This window comes from Hippopotamus amphibius, chromosome 6 (assembly GCF_030028045.1).
Source record: "Hippopotamus amphibius kiboko isolate mHipAmp2 chromosome 6, mHipAmp2.hap2, whole genome shotgun sequence".
NCBI lineage: Eukaryota > Metazoa > Chordata > Mammalia > Artiodactyla > Hippopotamidae > Hippopotamus > Hippopotamus amphibius.
Genome location: NC_080191.1, coordinates 85553537 through 85573922, shown reverse-complemented (window position 1 = coordinate 85573922; position 20386 = coordinate 85553537). Strand labels below are relative to the sequence as shown.

The 20386-nt window shown below is 40.3% G+C and overlaps 1 protein-coding gene across 1 annotated transcript in view; it reads left to right on the top strand.

The window, feature by feature from the left end:
* The window catches only part of ADGRB3 (adhesion G protein-coupled receptor B3), a 751391-nt gene that overhangs the window by 353184 nt on the left and 377821 nt on the right, over positions 1 to 20386 (top strand). The window contains exons 10-11 of the mRNA XM_057740064.1: positions 9006 to 9074; positions 13238 to 13346. Of these exons, the coding sequence (XP_057596047.1) occupies positions 9006 to 9074; positions 13238 to 13346 (178 nt within the window). The remainder of the gene's footprint in view (positions 1 to 9005; positions 9075 to 13237; positions 13347 to 20386) is intronic.

The window sequence follows — 20386 nt, the reverse complement described above, 5'->3', positions numbered from 1 at the left end:
ATGCCATATATCTGTCTTAAATGGGTGAGATATTAATAAACACATTGTGCTCCACCCACCTACATGAGTAAATCCTAACGTGGGCAAAATTTAGAAGATGACTGCAGGCTGAGAGGAACTCAGGATTCCACAGATGAGTACAAAGTATTCACAACAATGGGGGAAAAAGAAGGGTGACAAAGAAGCTTAGGTGTGTATGGAGTTCAGCCTATCAACTGGTACATGCCATGTGATATACATGAATGACTTTGGTGGCGCTTAGGAAAAATATGATTAAACATCTGATAGGTAGTCTTGTCCTTTCAGAATCCCTTGTTATTTCCTTCAAAGTCAAGACAATGTTGAGATTTGCATGAGCACAAAGTACAGGTAGTCTTCTACTGTGGTTCCATTTATTACCAAATTTTTCTTTTAAACAATTATCAGGGAATGTATCAGTTTGCAGGGCTACCATAATAAATACCACAGACTGGGTGGTTTAAACAGTGGAAGCGTATTGTCCCCCAGTTCTGGAGGCTGGAGGTCCAAGAAACCACACCTGTGGGCAGGTGCGTTTTCTCCTGAGGTTTCTCCTCTCCTCAGCTCGCAGGCAGCCACTTTCTCCCTGTAGTCTTACATGGCCCTTTTCTCTGTGTGCATCACCCCTGAAGTTTCTGTGTGTCCTAAACGGCTCTTCTTACAAGAACATCTGTCAGATTGGATTAGGACCCAGCCTCCTTTTAACTTAATTACCTCTTCAAAGGCTCTGTCTTCAAATATAGTCATATTCTGAGGCACCGAGGGTTAAGGGCTTCAGCACGTGGATCAGGGCAGACAGGATTCAGCCCACAGTAGGGGAAATTGAAGGGCTGAGAGAATTTCCCTTTAGCCCAGAGAGGTATGAGCCAGGCGTCCTCCCAGGGACAGGACCTGTATGGCTCTGCCTGCAGCATCCCAGGGTGAACCTGTGTTGTGTGTGTGTTTCCTGCCCAGATGGCCCTTTGGTGTATCAGCCAGGTCTGCCCAAATGTGGTGATCAGTCCTTACCTCGTGCCTTGTCTGGATCTGAGGAAGATTTTGCCACACTTGTTATGATATTTTTATGACTTTGGTTGCCCCACCAGGCTCCCGCTGGGGAATAATCGATGAGCATATTTAATCATGTTAGCATCTCTGCCACTTCTACCTTTCATCTGTAAAGCAGCACCAAGCTCGTGCCCCCAAAGCGCTGACAATAGATGCTCCTCTCTGCTCCCTCCACCCCCACCCCGTTGTCACCTGCACCTCAAAGCAGACCCACTCTGCTCACCCTCGCTTCAGCCCTTTGTCCTACACTTGCCCTGGAGTGACTCGTAGCATCGTGTAGAAAGTTGCCCACCCAAGATGCTCCAGAACTCCACAGGTGTAATCGTCTTCCATCTTGGCAGAGCAGAGAGATTAGTGGGAAAGGCAGCCTGAGGTTCCTAGTTTCCAAAATGAGTCAGTGTTTCTGTGAGATCTGTGACTAAACAAGAAGGAAAAACAAAAGTGTCCTTAAAGACTCAGGAACTAGTGAACGTTAGGAACATTTGCTTCAGTAATCTGCTCTCACACCCTCTGGATTAGGCAGATGACACTGATCCGTCTGGAACAGCCCAACCCTGTTGGCTGGAGCCCTCTGACCACAGCCTTCCAAGCCAAGTCATCCAGCCTGCTGGGGACCCCACGGCTGACCTTCTGACCTTGATAGCCCCACCCCCTTTGTCCCCCTGCCTCAGTTTCTCCTGTGGTTTTCCAGGGGCTCGGTTTCTTGTCTCTGAATCATATTTTCCATGTGTCCTGGTCCCTGATGCCTGCCAGGGGGCATCCTGGATTACCATCTACTGCTTCCTGAGTCCTTGGAGGTTTCTCATTGCCGATGGCCAGTCGATGTGCTTCTTGGATAGACATTCTAGATAAACGATTAAACCACAGTATCATGACTCTGTCCTGATCCATCGCAAGACCACCTAGTACCAAAAAACAGTCAAAGCACTCTTTAAGGATTATTTAGCTTAAAAAATATGTTAGAACAAACCCAAGATTATTTATGTAATAATATTCCTCTTAATTCCATTTCTGTACACTTTCTTGATGGAGAGGCTAGGAAGCAGAGTCACAGCCAGATCACGGAGACTGACTTCGGTTTTCCAGGCTCTAACCTGTTACCTGGGTGAGCTCATGGTTTTGCACATTTCATATGCAGGTGTCATCAGCCAAGTGCATGGAGGTTGAAAAAACACAGGAGACCTAGGCATTGTATCTTGAACTGTCTTTGGAGTTTTACCTTGCTGCGGGCCTGGTTTGTCTCACCTAGATTAATCTCCAGGGGAGAGGCCTTCTGAATTTATTTTGTTCTGTCCTGCTTCCCACCACCTCATCCCTAAGCCCTCATCTCCCTCAACTGGGCCTTTTCCTGTCTAGTTTATCACCGGTGTTTTAACCTTGACTTCATCCCATTCAGCTCTATTCCTGGTAATTTTATCTTTTTTCTCCAAAAGTCTCCAGGTTTCAACTAGGATTGAGGATTCCCAGGTTTTGACCTTTTGAGCTTCAGGCTTGTGGGGACAGCGGAAGCTGGGCGTCTGCTCTCAGCTCTATCCCAGGCCCCTCACGCCCAGCAGGAACAGAGCTCACCCCCGCCTCTCTTTCCTGTCCTGTATTAACACTCTCCCTCCTCTACTCCCTCCAGATCCCTATTCAAGGCCATGCCAGCTGCACTGCTTCCTCTCCGTTTCTGTCCCCTTGTCCCACTTTTGTTCTGGGGTCTTTCACCCTCAGGCCTCCCCGTGGCTGTCCCCGTCATCACTCTGTCCTCAGCTCAGATGTCACCTCCTCAGAAAGGTCTTTCCTGCTGGCCGTTCAACCTGAAGCAGCCTTGCCCATGCACAAACACACACACATATGCATACACACACACACCCATATATACACATATACACACACACAAACATACACACATACACACACAAACACACGTACACAGATATATACACATGCACACATACACATGCACATACACACACCCACATACACAAGTACACACACAAACACATACACACACACACACATACACAAGTACACGCATGCACATACACACACACCCCTCCCCTGCCCAGTCACTCCCTGGCCTCATACACTATTTTATTTTTGTACTATCACCTCACATTATGTTTGAAATTATTACTTATTATTAGATTTCCTTTCTTTACACACCACAGTATAAACTCCATGAGGGCAGGAACCCTCGTGTGTCTTGCACACTATTGTGTTCTCAGAACAAAGCCAAGTGCATAGTAGTTGTTGAAGAAATATTCTTGAAAGAGTGAGTGCATTTCTGCCTCTCCAGTATCCTCTGTATCTCTGCTTACCTCTGTCCCCATGTCCCCTGCTCCCCTTCTGTCCTCACAGTCTCTCCCTTGGTCTCCTGGTGAACTCTTCCAGGGATGTTCCTTTCTCTAGCCTCCTTCCTCCCCCAACCCCCAGCTTTGCTGTCTGCAGTGCATTTCTCTCTCTCTTTCTCAATGCCCTTCTGCTGCTGAACAAGACAGTGATCACTCCTCCAGGGATGGGGCCATGGTGGTGGGGCATAGGGAGGGTCCACTGTGCTGGGCGAAGAATGACCTGCATGTGGAAGAGAGAACCAGGGCCAACCGTCCTCTGCTGCATCCTCCAGTCATGAGGCCCTACAGTTTCTCAAAAGTGGGTGTCTATGCTCAAGATAGCCTTGAGACTTCAAAATGCCATTTAAATAGGAAGAGTTTGATTCTGTATTTAATCAGGATAACCAGTTATCTTACCTGTAAAAATAAGCATTGTATCTCCTTCTTTGGACATATGAAAATCCTGGGTATAGAGCAGAGGTGGGCATAGAATTGGAAAGGAGGCTGCACATTAGGTGGAGACCATTTACCCATGACTTTTAATCCCCCCAGTGCTTATCCCATGGTCTTCTACACAGCAGGCACGCAGTCAGTCAACATGAAATATTTGAGTATTTTCCTATGCCTTATGCTATACACTGGGGTCACAAGAGTGAACCAAATAGAAATAATCCCAACTAAATTATAGGCTGGTAGAGAAAAAGCCCTAAACTGATCATAGTACAAATGCATCATAATTAGGAATTGTGATATACTTCAAAAGAAATCTACATAGTGCGACTGCAACTCAGCATGTTTGCCGCCCTGTAAGTGGGTGCCTTACAGCTGCATCACGTTAGGGTGAAGGAGAACTTGTTCATTGTTGGGTGAGTGCACAGTAGTTTTGCTGGGTTACTCATGCATGGATGTAGAGGCAGAGAGAGTCAGAGACCGTTATACTGACTCCCCCTGTATTTGGGAAAGCCAACTCCCAGAACAGAGAAGGGTCCAGAACCTCTTCCTTCACATCATATTCTCATAGGTGATTACTTCCATGAACTGGCTGTTTCCTTTTTCCGTGGATTTTTTGTCATACATGAAAGATGGCAGTGTTGGTAAATGAAAAATAAAAATGTTCACTAATCAAAATCAGAAAAATAGAGACTGTGCAGACCTTGTATACTTAGGGGGTGGAAGTGATCTGAGAAAGCCTTTTTGAGAAAATGGCATGTATAAATCTAGACATGGAGGATAAAAACAAAACGGTTATTAGAATAAAGAACAGGAAGTAAAGTGGTTGAAGCAAAGGGACCCTCATTATATAGGGCCGGAGACATGGCAGAAACAGGTTTGGGATGCATGGAGAAGTCTGCTGAGCCTGCAGTAGAGAGAGTGGGGGATAGGAAGGGGCTGGATCATGCTTGACCTGCAGGCATCAACTGCTCTCTGGATTAAGGATGGGTGACTGTCCTGGGCTGTGTGTCTTTATCCTAATGGCATGTCCCTGCTTCCCTGCTTAGCCTTGAAGCCTTTCTTATGATTCACCTATATTTCGAGTCGGGACCACTACGATTCCTGAAAGCTTTCATTTCTACTTAGTGACTCTGTTCCTTGGGGCTTGTCTCTGCTTCTCAGTGCCCAGGCGTTTGCTTCTGGGTTAGAAGGAGGAGGACCTGTTGCTTGTGGCTCACATGTCTCAGATCATAAGCCTACAGCTCTCCTTCCACAAAGAATTCAGCAACAACTACATGCTAAGATGTGCTCCAATATATTTATAGAAAATTGTATACAGTCCCTGAGAAATTTGTCACGTGGGAGCCAACCAGATATAGAACAAAGAACTACATAGTTGCTACTTTCCATAAAATCAAATGTCCTTTTAGTCTCAAGTGGCCAGATCTGGGACTTGCACTTTGAATGTGGCAAAGACATCAATGCTTCTCTTTACGACATGTGTTCACTGTGCTGATTTTCATGATACTTCCTGCCAAGGAAAGGCAGAGTCCTGCCTCCTGCCCTTGGTGTCCCACAGGGTCTCCCATGTAGTGGGTGTCTCATCATCACAGCACTGAAACCCCTCCCAGGAGAGGACGTTCTTAGGAAGGAGAGTTTTCTGCTGAACAAATCACAGGCCATAATATGGCTATAAATACAAATCATGCAGCCAGTCGTAAAAAGATAACACAAAGGGAGTAAAATCATAAAGCTGCCATATATTGAGCACTTAGCATGTGTCGGATACTGTGCTGAGCATTATTAGCTGTGAGCTTCGCGCTGCTCTGTCCAGCATCTCTGCCTTACACGTTAGAAAAGGCAGGTGGAGGTGGGCAACGTTAGCCCAGAACCACGCAGGTAATAAATATACGAAGGAATTTTAAACCGGATCTGCCTAGTTCAAGCTCCAAACTCAGACTCTGCCCAGGACACTTAATTTTTCGAATCAGTCTAAGCTACAGAGATCAGGACTTGATTAAAGCAAACCAGAAACCTACCCTCAGATGCAGTTCAGGGGCTAAGGGACTTGATCCGTAAATCATCAAAAGAGAGATCTAACCACAGTTAGCAGAGCTCTTAAAAAACTCTACAGGTAGTACGTCTGCTGCCATGGAATTCTCTTTATACTTTTCTCCCAAATTCAGCCAAGTGGCCTGAAATGTTATGAGTCCCCGCTTCAAAATGCTCTTCTGTTTGGTTCTGCTTTGCTCTATCAGTCTGATCTTTTGAGAAAGTGTCAAAGTGAATTGATATGTTGGAGAACATTTTTTTCAATGTGTGTGAGACAGATTAGAGCAGGGTCAACTCAAAGGAATGATGCTTGAGTCTTGTTGGAGAAACTGAGGTGTCCTGACTTTGTAACTTCATCCTTTCTTTAAGGTAGGACTTGATTAACCACCTGCTGTGGGCAAGGCATTGCATGTGATGAGGTTACACTGAGGAACAAGCAAAACTCAGTATCCCCATAAATACCCCTCCCCCTCCCCCACCTGGGATGTTGAGGCTTAGCCCCTGTGCCCCTGCATGACCCCACAACTGACCATTTCCAAATGCAATCCACAGGAAGGCAGGAGAGCTTCACTCTGTGCTACTTGCCCATGCTGATTTAGTCAAGAACGATTTATTGGCCTTGGAAAATGGTGCAACAGCCTTTCTTAGACTCTGCTTACTCACATGTATATTTTAATAATTTGTGTTTTTTAAAATGTATGCCCTCTGGTGATTTTGAAAAATCAAACTCTGCATTTATTGTTTTGATCAAGGAATCCCATGTGCTCACTGGCCTTGGCGTACGGTGCAGCGTTGCTGACCCGCAGTCAGTAAAACACGCTTTGTGCAATATTTTCCCAGAGACAGAGATGCATTTGCACAAATTGCCTCCCATTCTCACAGTACCCTTGTTAGGAGTGGCATGCATTTTGTATGAGAGCTGGCAGGGGCTAGGATGCAGCCACGGTCATGGACCTCAGCACGGCTGACCGGCGTGAACGGGGATAAAATCTCCAGCTTTTGTCTCATTAGCACCATGTCCCCTACTGAGTTCACCAGCCACAGGCAATCGGAGAACTCTGAAGGTTAATTCTTTCTGTCCATACGTAGAGTTACAGCTCAATGGACAAAGCCCTTAAAATGTTATCACTCCAACGAGGACGTTTTTAAGTGGAAAAAATGGCTGGTAGTACAAAAAGGTTAAATGAATTAGAAAACAGATCTCACACAGACTTGCAGTTTTTCTCGAGAGTTACATAAAATATTCTGTAACTTTTATAGGGGTTGTGACTCGAAACATGTTTCAACCATGTGATTGCCAGGAACTATTAAAATAAATAGCACAAATAGGGCAATTAAATATAGATACTAACAGATTCAAACCATGAGAGAAGAGGAAATGAAGCAGCTTTGTTTGTCTTCTAAAAACACCCAGGTGGAATTACTTGGAATTAGAATAAAGGCCTGTTTTGAAAAGCTAGCTGGATAGGGAGGAAGGCTGGGGAGGCTAAGAAATTGTGACTACCTCCTCTCCAACGCTGAAGGGAGTCCAGTCCTGAGCGAATGTATTATTAAAAGGCAGTGCTCCTGCTAGTCACAGACAGACCAGCTGGAAGAGGTGGGCTCTGAGAACAGAAGCAAGGGACCACTGTTGGTGCAGCTTTAAACAAATGTCATGGTTTCACTTTAAACTTCTTAGGTCTTCTGTGACCCCATGTCCCTGGCACCCTGCTTTTCCTCTCCTGGCTCCTATGTTTTTTTGTTTGTTTGTTTTACTTCAGATCTTTGTTGGACTATAATTGCTTCACACTGTTGTGCCAGTTTCTGCTGTACAACAAAGTGAATTAACTGTATTTATACATATATCCCCATATCCCCTCCCTCTTGAGCCTCCCTCCCACCCTCCCTATCCCACCCCTCTGGGTCATCACCCATCATCGAGTTGATCTCCCCGTGCTATGCAGCAGCTTCCCACTAGCCATCTATTTTACATTTGGTAGTATATATATATGTCATTGCTACTCTCTCACTTCATCCCAGCTTCCCCTTTCCCCTCTGTGTCCTCAAGTCCATTCTCTATGTCTGCATCTTTATTCTTGCCCTGGCACTAGGTTCATCAGTACTGTTTTTTAAGATTACATATTTATGTGTTAGCATACGATATTTGTTTTTCTCTTTCTGGCTTACTTCACTCTGTATGACAGACTCTAGGTTCATCCACCTCACTGCAGATAACTCAATTTCATTTCTTTTTATGGCTGAGTAATATTCTAGTGTATATATGTGCCCCTGTGTTTTCAAGACACAGCGAATATGAGAGGATAGGAAGGTGTCTCTTTGGTAAAAATCCCTCGTGTGTGAAACAAGCACTAATACAGCCAATGTGGGTGTGGGAAACAAAAAATGAACACCTAGAGGTGCCTGTCTGCTTGGAAAGGGAAAACTGAAGCTCATCGTGCATACTACTGGAGCAAGATAGAAAGCCAGTGGGTTTCCAACAGTTAGGCAGGGACAAGGCTGATGGCAGGGATTTGGAACTTCCCTGGGACCATGTGACCATGTCTGTTCATTCCTCCGTTGTGGCTTGCTGCACAAGGCAGGGGAATTAAGAATAATAATTCGAAAATAGCAAAGACTTACTGAGCACTTACCATGCCAGGGACTTGAAAAATTTGATGCCATCTTTACAATATGTAGTTGTAAACATTAAAGTAAAATAGCCAGGAAGGGCAGAGCCAGGATCCCACTGAGGAGGCTTCACTTGCCTAGGCTTTGCCTGTAGCCTGTGCCTTCACTGTGATGCCCTTCTGCACAGCCTAGCTCCCAGGAAACTGGGCGGCCTTAATAAGACAAACACGGGGACTCTCCTTACAGAGCTTACGTGACAGAGTAGGATGCAGAGACAATAATGGAGCAGATAACTGAGAGAAAGTAAGTGTTGTGCCTGTTCTGATGTCTTCTGAGTGTGTGACATTCTCTAGAAATCCCAGAATCATGATGCTGAGAGAGGGTCCTCAGAGATCTTCTAGAATAGCATGGTAGGGTCTGCGAGCTGTATTGCAAAGTGTTTATACCCTCGGCAAATGATCAGTTCAAACAGATGTTGCTGGAAAGTATATTCCCTCATGTAACATTAAACTTTTTATCTAATTTAATTTACAGAACTTCTTTCAAATAGTTAGCAACCTTCTAGACGAAGACAACAAGGAAAAATGGGAAGATGCACAACAGGTAAAGTTGGGAGTTATTTCAGAGCTTAAAATGAAGCGGGCTGAATAAGGTTTCATAATATGGGAAAAATGTAATGGCTTGCTATTCCAAGAACATAAAAGGAAATTTTTTAAAGTCATTCTAGATTATCTCATAGTAATTTTAGAGAAAACAGGTGACCTCCTTTATCATCATAATCTATGGAATCCGTGAGATTTAAAACGTGAAAAAAATGGAGCTGGTTTAAGTAATGTATAACTTTAAGGTATTAACAAATAATGACATTATGCCTTATGCATCGTTTTCTTTCCTAAGACTATACGAAAAAAGAGCAAATCTAAAAGGACACATTGCAAACTAAACTGTGAGGGTACTCACTAATAAAATCATTTGCGTTTACTGCAATGTTATGTGTAATCTGAATTATGTATCCTGATGTACATTTTGATTCAAAGCCGAGTTGTAAAAATGAGTTCTCATTTAAAAAAATATATTCTGCATTTTCCCCTTTTGGCTAAGCATGGTAACTATAACAAGTAGCCTTATTCGTTTAGTTATTGTTTTAAAAATGCCTTGCCCTGCCATTTGTGCTATACTGACTGACACATGGTTAATAATATTTTTTCTAGATCACAAAAGAAGCAGGTTAGAGGTTAAGAAAGGGACAATAAGCACCTTTTTAAACATCTTGTGGAAATTTAATTGAACTGAATGTTAAACTTTAAAGTTTTCTATTTGACCCTTGTTAAAAATTTCAAGAGAGCAAATGCAATATTGAAAATGAGAATATTTACTGAGGTTCAGGTGGACCCTCTCTCCCCTTTTCCCTTTATAATCATGCTCTGGGCCTTCAGGAGTAAAGCATGCCCTTTATTTCTATTATCATAGGAACTCTAAAAATAGTCCAATGTGGGTCCACCTCATTATCTGGTACAAGCGCTGTGCTTCTGGCCATAGCACGAAAAAAAATCACTCCTTAGTTTAAGACCCTGAATCTATCTTTTCCTACTACTTTGAGTTATATATTTGTCCTTGGCTTCATTCTGGAGGAGAACCTCCTTCACTCACCCTGAGAAAATGGTGTCTTTCCTTAGAATACGCTGCAGAGGCTAAGCACATCTTTGTAGAGTGCCAGAGACTATTAATTATGGATATATTTAGGACAAATGTAGAATACCCTATTTAAAACAAGACTGCAGTTCATCAGGTGGTGTAATTCACTGCAAGGTCCCAACTTGTGCAAAGAATGAACAGTGGCAGAACTTTTTGTTAATGGAAAATCCTGAATCTGTAATCTACCTGTTTACTTCTGATTTTGAGTTAACGGTATTCTTATCTCTTAAATATTTTTCAGTAATGATGGTCCTTAATGCTTCTTTGAAGTAACTATTTGAAATGAAAACAACTATTTCATAGCAATGTTCTCATAAAAGCAGCCATTGGTAAATGAGTCACCGAGTTTTTGGCACAAAGGGTGAACTCCTTGAAAATAAGAACTCTTTAAAATCTACCAAAGATAATCCTTTATCTATTTTAGAGGAACAGCCGTAACAAAATACATATAAAATATAGCTCTGTGCACATTTGTAAAACTAGCTGAGTAAAATGGTGAATATTGAAGTCGGAAGGGCTTTGCCATCAGAATTCACACTTTTGCACAATAAACAATGTCATTTCAGTTTGTTCAAGACACATCAGCCCCAGTTATGAAGGATCAAACTATGTTTAGCTAAAGCGTCCTACTGAAAATACAGTGTACTAAAGTGAAAAAAGGCTGCATTCTATAGAGCACTATTTTATACACCATCATTGTAGTTGGAATGGACAGTCCATTTCAATTATGACATTGTGTTTCGTATTTCCTTGTTATATTGAACGCTGTATGTCTCCAGGAGTGCACACACTGTGGCCATTGAGCCAGATCTAGCCTGACACCAGTTTCGTAAATAAAGTTTGGGAACATAGCTACAGTATCTATGGCTGCTATAGTGCAGCAAGGACAGAGCTGAGTTGTTCCAACTGAGACCCCATGACCCACAAAGCCACTCTCTGACCCTTTACAGAAAATGAAAACAAAAAATAAGAAACAAAAACAAAACGAAACAACAACAACAAAACAGCCCCTGCTCTACGACATTTGAAAACTGTTGGGAAAATATAACTGCACACAAAAACTGCTGCCACCCTAGAAAACCTCTCTCCAAAGGGAGACGGGAAAGAAAACAGTTTTATTATGGAATCAGCATTAAGCCGAAATGCGATGTGCATCACAGGCAGTCCACTAAAAGATGCAAAGACAGAGAAATCTCACCCTTTTATACAGCTGAGCGGATGTAACTCATTACTCACGTGTCCTCAAGATAAACAGTGACTAGTTCTCAAGTAAGAGGACTTGATAACACCATCTGTCACAGGTAGCTCATCCTAAATTCACTGGATAATTGGGGGTGACCATCTTGTTTGTTAATTCGCTTTATCCAAAGGTAAAATACGCTCTTATATCTTAATGGCTGCGGGCAGTTTTGCAACTCAGAGTGAGGACCCTGCTGAAGTTAGGGTCCTACTCCTCCCCCCAACAATGGGAGACAGAGCCCTGCCTTCCTTGATGGTTACTTTACATGGAGAGACATCCCTGGTCTGTAAGCTGGGAAGAGCCTATTTAGCTTTCAAAAAGGTTTATATACATTTCAAAGAGACAGAGAAAGAATTTAACAATTACAAGTTTTCTAAAATGCTCTTAAGGAAAGGGAGGGGAGAAAGGGCTTAGGGAGGGAGTCGCTTCTCTATTTTCAACAGGAAGAATTAAGCCTCTTCTTTTTAATTTGTATTACCCACACGCTACACATACTCATAGACACACAAAAACAGGAAAAAAAATACAGTAGCAGCAGGAAGTTTGGAGCTGATGGAAATTTCATGCACATTTTTGGGATGGGGATGCTGAAATGTCAGAATTCATAGTTCATGACTGTAAATGTAGGTAAGCAATAGCATTTCTCCCCACATCTTCCTGAAATTAAAAAAAAAAAAAGAATACAACTATTTATGCCATACGTTTCTAACTGTAATAACCATTGTTCATGTCTTCAACTATGCATAAGTATAAGGTGTATTTGAGGTGTCTCATTTTCGGATGGATGCAGCCACAAGCTCCTATAAAATATACACCCTGTGCTTGCCGGCCACCCTGCCTCACGAGTCTTTCTGCTAATCAGAACGTCTCTTCTCCTGCACACACCTTTGCAAATACAAAGCCACTAAAACTCTCTAATCCACTTAAATTTTTCATGGCCAGAAGCTGCAGTGGTGCTGAATGGCTAAGAGAAATGAACCTAACTTCAAAAGACTTTCTGCTTTAATACGGTTATATAATGCAGGCTGACTTTATCAGCATGATGGCTTACACATGTTAAAATTCATCTGTCTTCTCAAATGGACCTCACATTCCACTCACTAGGAGCTGTTGCCAGAATCAGGTCATCTTTAAGCAAACACCCATCTGTTTGCAGTGTGAGGTGGATGGTGTTGGATGTGTCTTGTGTATGTACATGTGAAACACGTACACTAGACCTGTTATGATCGTGCAAGGTTTGCCAACATTATTATTCATACAGTAGCTATTATAATTATTAGAAATAACTGTCTCTCCCAAGAGTTATTTTGCAGTGAACTTAGTCAGTAAATATTCATGATGGCAATAATAATTATTTTTCTCCCAGTGTTCATTGTATAGATGCTAAGTAAGACAATGTAAAAAGCCCCCAAATATCATTGTTTGTTCTATGTTATATTTAAGTGAGGAAAGGAACCCATCAAAATAAAGACATGCTACTTCCAAGTGTACAATCTGTTAGGCATTCTGAGTTTTGTTAGATTCATGCAGGATTAATCAAGGTATCACATCACCTCCAAAGTTCTCACTGTGTGACACGGTGTCATTTGCAACTATTAGTTCAAAACATACAGCTGTTAGATGGGTTTAAAAGTAAATTAATAAAGTAAAATAAAGTGATTAAAAATAATTTTTAAAGGTAAGAAAAAAATACAACTGTTGCTATTTGGAGAAATGTCTTCAAACAAATCAGAGCTCATTTATGATCTCATGTCTTTTTACAATTCCAGTTATATATTCTATTACATAGATTTCTTTTTTTATTCTGTCTAACCTTTGCTTATTTTTGTAGATTTATCCGGGCTCGATAGAGTTAATGCAGGTGATTGAAGATTTTATACACATTGTTGGAATGGGGATGATGGACTTTCAGAATTCATATTTAATGACTGGAAATGTAGGTAAGAAATAGGATGTTTTCCCAAATTTTACTGAAATTAAAAAAAAATTGCAGGTATCTGAGTCATACATTTCTAAGTGTGATACCCACTGTTCGTATCTTTGAGTGAATAATGTGCAATGGATACTCAGGTATGATTTTTCGATGAGCCCAACCACATATGCACTGTATACAAGCCTGCACACACGTGAATGCATCTGTGTGAATTTGTACACATTTATATAGGCCTGCTTGTATTTATCTGCACATGTACATGCCAGATGTTTATTGCTACCCAAACTCATGTTGAAAAAATATAGCATTTGCTGTGTGATTATATAAAAAATAAGCCTTTGTGGTCTTCCAAACACTGTTCATGAAGACGCTGAGTCTCTTTCTTACTAGGGGTCCCAAGGAAGTGCTGAGTCTCCATTGAGGGGAGAGGGGGAACGCTTCGGAGACCTTTAGGGGTTTTTGTCACTGTGCTGCTGCTGCCGAAGTTTTCTTGAGTAAATTCCAGGATACGGTGCATCTCTTGGGTCTCTCTGTAGTGGATTCTGTAATGCTAGTGCACTCGGAGTGAACATATCTTTCTCCCTCTAGTTGCCTATAATGTTGTCTCTCATAGGGAGGAATTCCACAGAGAAGCAACACCCGCACACCCTCTTACAGTGCTACCGTTATTGTACATTCAGCCAACAGCAATTATGTTAACCGAATGACACATTTCTCTTTGTAGTTAAAAAGTCTTCAAGAGCAAAGAAATATTCTTCCTAAATGGTATATGCATTGAGTCAATACAGATTTACAGCTTTATTTCTTTAAAGCTTCCCCTCAAGATGTTACTGTGACTCAGATTTTCTCTCATTTGTCATGTTTTAGCGGTCTTTACATAAAGATCACTAATTGTAAGTAATGATGTGTTTAAATCAATATCTCTTACCTCATGTTCGTACTCACAGGATGTTTAAGTTTCAGTTTCTAGGTCAGGAAGAGACCTAACCTGGTGGAGGGATTAACTAGGGGAGTTCAACACAGAACATAACATTTATATGATTATGGCTTTGGTGGTTCCTTTTAAACTTGATTTCTTCTGAAGGTCCTTTAGTCCTATAGGGACTCATTTGACTCTGAGGTCTCTTCCACCAGGTTGCCTCAACTTGGTAACCAATAATAGCTAACTACCAATTATGTTCTGTGGTTGAGGAGAACCTATGAATGGAGTCCTCAAAGGTCTGGAGATTGTCCCATTACCACATGCCATCTTATGCAGCTTGATGCCCACGAGGTAGACTTATGTTTTAATCCACTTTCTGGAGGTGCTGGAGGGCCCAGACTTCTCCCCAGAGTGGATGTCTAGCAGCTTGTGCTGGTTTGTGAGTGCAGTGAGCTGTCCTTGCTAAGGGCGATGAGAAGAAAAAGTGACTGAAAATAGCATCTTTATTGAAGGATGAATTCAGAAATCAGAGAAAATCCAAATTAAATGTCCATTCCAAAAGTGTCTGGGCAAAGAGAGGAAGGGTAAAGCTGTGGGAAAAGGGGGTAGCATGTTGGGCTATGAGTTTGGGGGCACATGGAAGGAAGACCCTAGAGAGATTCTGGGGACCCTGGTCATTTCAAGATGGAACCCCTCTCTAAGGGCCTGTGACTTTTTGGAGAGGAAGGAACCAGGATGACTGTTATGCAAGATTGGACAATTTGCAAAGTAATTTACAGTGGAAACTGGCACAACAGTGTAAAGCTATTATACTTGAATAAAGATCAAAAGAAAAAAAAGTAATCTTTAAAAAAAAAAGAAAAACAGAGGGGCAAAAGCAAAGAGCTATTGTTTTCTTGATTTTTGTAAATGTTAACATCTAATTCTAAAATGCTAATTAAAAGTATCATCAGATCAAAACATGGCACTTGTTCAGAAAGTTTTTGGAAAAAACTTGAAAAACCAAAGCCAATCTCAGAGTCTAGTAACTTATTTTTGAACTTGAAGTAGGCTGCTTGAATAACAGCATATCAAATGCCCTGTAGTACTAGCATTATTTATGACAAAGATTCCATAAATATCCATCAATTGCAAAGTTATTCTTCTTTACCTTTCTTTTGACTTACCAAAATTGTATTTTTGAAAAATTTGTATATTACGCTTTGCCTGGGTTTGCCTACTTCCTTTATCATCACTAAACTTCAAGAAGTATATTGAGCATAGTAACTCAAAGCAATTTAATGCTGCTAATAAAACCAACATTGCCCTGTTTTGTCTTCAGTCTTGTGTGAGGACAGCGTGCGTGTTTGGCCTTCTGATCATTTAGGGAGCACTGATTATCCACATAAGAAAAGGTTATGTTCTGTGAATATGTTTCCCAAACATTACACCACCCAAAAGAGACTTTATTTATTGTTGGTTTCTCCAAATACTAGCCTGGGGACTGACTTACTGTTGTTTGATGACCAGAAGGTTATTCTCAACAATATTTAAGGATTTTCCAAAGTATATCCACATATTAGTCAGAGGTCTCCAGAGAAACAAAACCAATAGGATATCTGTAGATACATAGAAATAGATTTATTTTGGGAGATTGGTTCACGCACTTTCAGAGGCTGAGAAATTCCGAGATCTGTTCTAGGCAAGTTGGAGGCCAGGAAAGCTGATGGTGTCATTCTAGTGCAAACCTGAAGGCTTGAGAACCAGGAAAGCCCATGGGTTTAAGCCCCAATTTGAATTCAAAGACTGCGAATCAGGAGCGCTGATGTCCAAGGGCAGGACAAGATAGATGCCCCAGCTTAAGCAGAGAGCACATTGGCCTTTTCTCTGCCTTTTCATTCTATTCAGGCCCTCAGTGGGTGGGATGATGCCACCTGCACTGGTGAGGGAGAGCTTTACTCAGTCTCCTGATTCAGATGCGAGTCTCTTCCAGAAACACCACCACAGACATACCCAGAAACGTCATTTACCCAGCCATCTGGGCATCCCATTCCCAAGCAAGTTGACACACAAAATTAACCATCACTATCCACTCATATTAAATTGAGTAATATGAATAATAATTACTTGCTATTCATATTCTTCATGTTATCCAATTTGATACTAGTGTATGTAAAACATGACTAAACTGTTTTGTCGGATATGTCCAATGTTTTTAGGCAAGGACACGCAGAGAGAATAATTTGTAGTGACAACTTGTGAAATGTGCAAGTTGGCATTTGTTTTGCGTCCTAAGTCCAAATATTAATTATCCAACATTGAGCTTACACACACACACTTGCAAGGCTTGCAAACACACATACACACAGTATGTTGGTGATAAATACAGACTAGGTAACTAAGAAAGATTGCTTATTCATTACGGCCATATTTTTTTTTTCAGTGTGTTGGAATGAATCCTTAAAGAGCTTCAAAAGATCACCCTGTCTTTTAGAGATTATGAACTTTTTTATAAGGCCTGTAGGCACAGCACTTTTCTGAAATATGGGTAAACTCTTGAAGAAAGAGATGAGTTGAATAACCACAAATAAAAGAAAGACCATACAATTTAATGAGAGTCTCAGAAACTTGCTGATAGCTTATTTTATTTCAACTTTAAATATAGTTTCAGCATTTCTATTTTCTGGTTCCCGGTTTAGATAGAAAAGGTTGGGAGCAGAGACAGTGCTGCTAGAATCACTTATATAGCAAATAGAATACCTGAAACAATAAAGAAGAAGAAGTTCTGAAAGAATCTGGCAGAGTGGAGCCCATAGAGTGGGGAGAGCATTATTCATCAAGATAAAAGTTCCTATAATCTGATTAAGATGGCAGGAAAATGAGTGACGTGTCTTGGAAAGATTTTCTTCCAAAATAATTCAGATGAAAAGTTCTGAAGCTTCTTTCAACTGAAAAGAGTCCCTACCTGTATCAGCTTTTAATAACTGAAATGCTCTTACAGGCTAAAAAATCTATGAGAATTTTGGTGTAAATGTGAGCATGTTCATTGTGGGAGGTAACAGGTCCATAGCTCTGACCAATTTCTCAAAAGAATTATGACCTCAAAAATTTATTAACACAAAGCTTGAAAAAAAGTATTCTATGAACAAAGATGTTAAGTCAATGCATTTATAAAGTAATTGAATATTTTTCATATCACATATGAATATGACATTCAAAATAGACACATGATAAAATATAATGAATAAAGTTTAGTGAGCACTAAGTAAACACTACTAAATAGCTTTTGTAATTACTGAGTAAATGAATGAATATGAAAAATTGATGTGCTACAGAGAGATTTAAATTTTCAATATGCCTCAGTTTATCATACAGTTGTATTCTAAATATTCTAAATACACAGTATAGCAAGTGATTTTTTTCAGTAAAATATGTGAATTTTTTAATATATTTATAAAATGTTATTATCAATTAGGTCAGGGGAGCTATATCTTAGTATTATTTAATGAGATAAAGTTATTTTTCTTCAACAACAATATTTCTTGTAGAGTGTTTACACTGACTTTCTACACTTTCTCTCCAAACATTTTCTCTTCAGTTCTTTTCAGCCCCATTTTTCTCTTACCACTTTCCTGAAATTTCTCTTGGAAAAGCCTTCTGGGAACTCCCAATTGCCAAATTAAACCTCCTCCCATATTTCAGCCTCAGGTCCCCTGTGCCTTTCTAACCACTGTCTCTTGAAACTGTCCATTCTTTTCAACATTTGTGTATTTATTACAGTATAAAATAGAATTAAGGGATACAAATTAGACTCATGACTCAGAAATACTTAGAATTTTTGGAGGCAGTAACATAAAACAAAGCAGGGGAAGAGCTGAAGAGGAGGCAAGCATATTGTTTGAGGCCCAGATGTTTGCAGTTCCCGAGACAGGACAGGAGGTATGTGATCTCACCTGATCAGAATGACAGGGCAAGTGCGTGGATACCAGCTGCTCTAGAGTGTTTGTCTAAAGTTGCGGCAGAGTGTTTTATAGTTTAATAATAAAACTTAAGTTTTTATTCACCTGTTTTTCATAATCCCTTCAAGTAGCATGTTGTGTTTGCTTTATTTATTGGTAGGAATAGCCTATTCTTTAGAAATTATTTGTATTAGTTTTGGACTTAAAACCTGAATTATGTTCACCAAACTGAATTCACGGAGGATCAGTGATGTGATGCAAGTTGCAGCCCACTGACTGGGTTCAATTAAAAACAAAAAGAATTTATCTCTTACTATAAGCAAAGCCTTTCCTTAGTGATTCAGGTCATGAAAATGAATGAATAAGCTTCTAGTCTACAAGGAGTTTGCAGTCTAGTTGTGGACATAAAAAAATTACATAGGTGAATAAAATACCAAGTACACTTTGATATGTGTCATGAAAACCAAATGTTATAGAGATTCGTTATAAGAGATATTGTTCTATGTAAGGAAGTAGAACATTTTCTTAAAGAAGGAATCATTTAGTGTAGACGTTGAAGGATGGCTGGATTGTTGAAGGACAGCGAGAGGCAAGGAGTTGCTGACATTCCAGAATGTTCTTTTAAGTAAAAACAATAGCGATGTCAAAGTTGAGATTGTCTTTAGGGGATAAGTGGTCTGTTTTGATAAGGACGCCTATGTATGGAAGTAAAGGGGATGGAGTAAAGTCGGAGAGGCATGCTGAGACCTGGTGTAAGATGGTTCCTGATTGTGAAGACAGTAGGGAGCTCCTGAGGCTTGATGGATGGGTGAGAGCTGGGCGTTGGAAAGACACAGGTTATAGCAGAAATAAAACTCGTTGCAATTGAGAGAGACTTTAAAATGGAGACTAGAAGCCTTTTTGATGATAATTCATGCAGGAGACGTGAGTAGCAAGAATAGAAACCAAAATGTGGTTATCAGTTTGAGACTCTGACTGAGGGTAGGAGTGATGGCATTCCGCAACCAAAGGGGTTGTCAGAGAGAAGGGAGGAATTGGGATTATATTTATTCGGCAAACATTTGAGACTGCCTGTCACATATTAATATTTAAATACAAATGTACCCCTCAAATGAAAAAATAAAATGTGGTCTTGTGTTTTGGTAGAGAAGTCAAATTTATGACATACCCTTGGTAGTCAACTGCATAAAAGTGGTAGTTGAAGCCAAAAAAACAAAAATAGGAACAAAAAACCTTTTTCAACTATCAGGACAGTAATAAGAGGGGTAATCTGGAAGATGATGCCTATAGTAAAGAAAATTTCTAACTGTGTGTGGTGATGGATGTTAACTATACTTGTGGTCACAATTTCACTATACATAAAACTATAAAATCATTATGCTGTGCTCTTGAAACTAATGTTATACATCAATTATATCTCAATAAAAATATCTCTGTATATCACTATGGAGAGATCTCTAGGATATATTATTACCTGAAAAAGTTTGCATAGTAATAAACCAAATTAGGAAATATATTTTGTGTTCAAATAAAATTTACACAATGTACTAGAAGGAGGTCATGAAAGTTATGGAATAAAAATCAATGTTAATGGGGAAAAAAAAAACAGATAATCGTAGTAGGTGTCAGAATAAGAATAGTCAGAGGTAGTAGGTATAAAGAGTTCCAGAACAGGGCAGTAGAAAATCAGTGTCATGTATAATTAATGAGAGAGAGAGAGAACATTTCAGAATGACTTCTGTAGTTAATATCAATTGCTAATAAAAATCAGAGCAGTAGAGTTAAAAAAAATCTTATGTGATTGCTGATGGTATAACATAAAAACTCTCTAGGAAAAGTGCAGACACAATGAACAAAATCTAAATGTCCAAGCTCTTTAGGTGTTTTCAATGGATTCACAGTTAACATTTTGATACTTTGCACAGATCAGTGTTGCTATAACTGCTCACCACTATCTCCTTAGCTCACAACTGTTCTTTGGGAACTGTTCAAAGTTGACAATATCAGATAAAAAAGGAATATTTTTAGGCTAAAAAAAGTTTTAAAATACACAATGTTATAAGTATTGGCTATCAGGAATTTCCAAAATCACCCCTATATTCACCCAAAGAGATAGAATATTCTGCAAAGTATAATTTCAGTTTTTCTGTGGTAATTCAATAAGTCCAGTGCCTTGAAAACATTAAT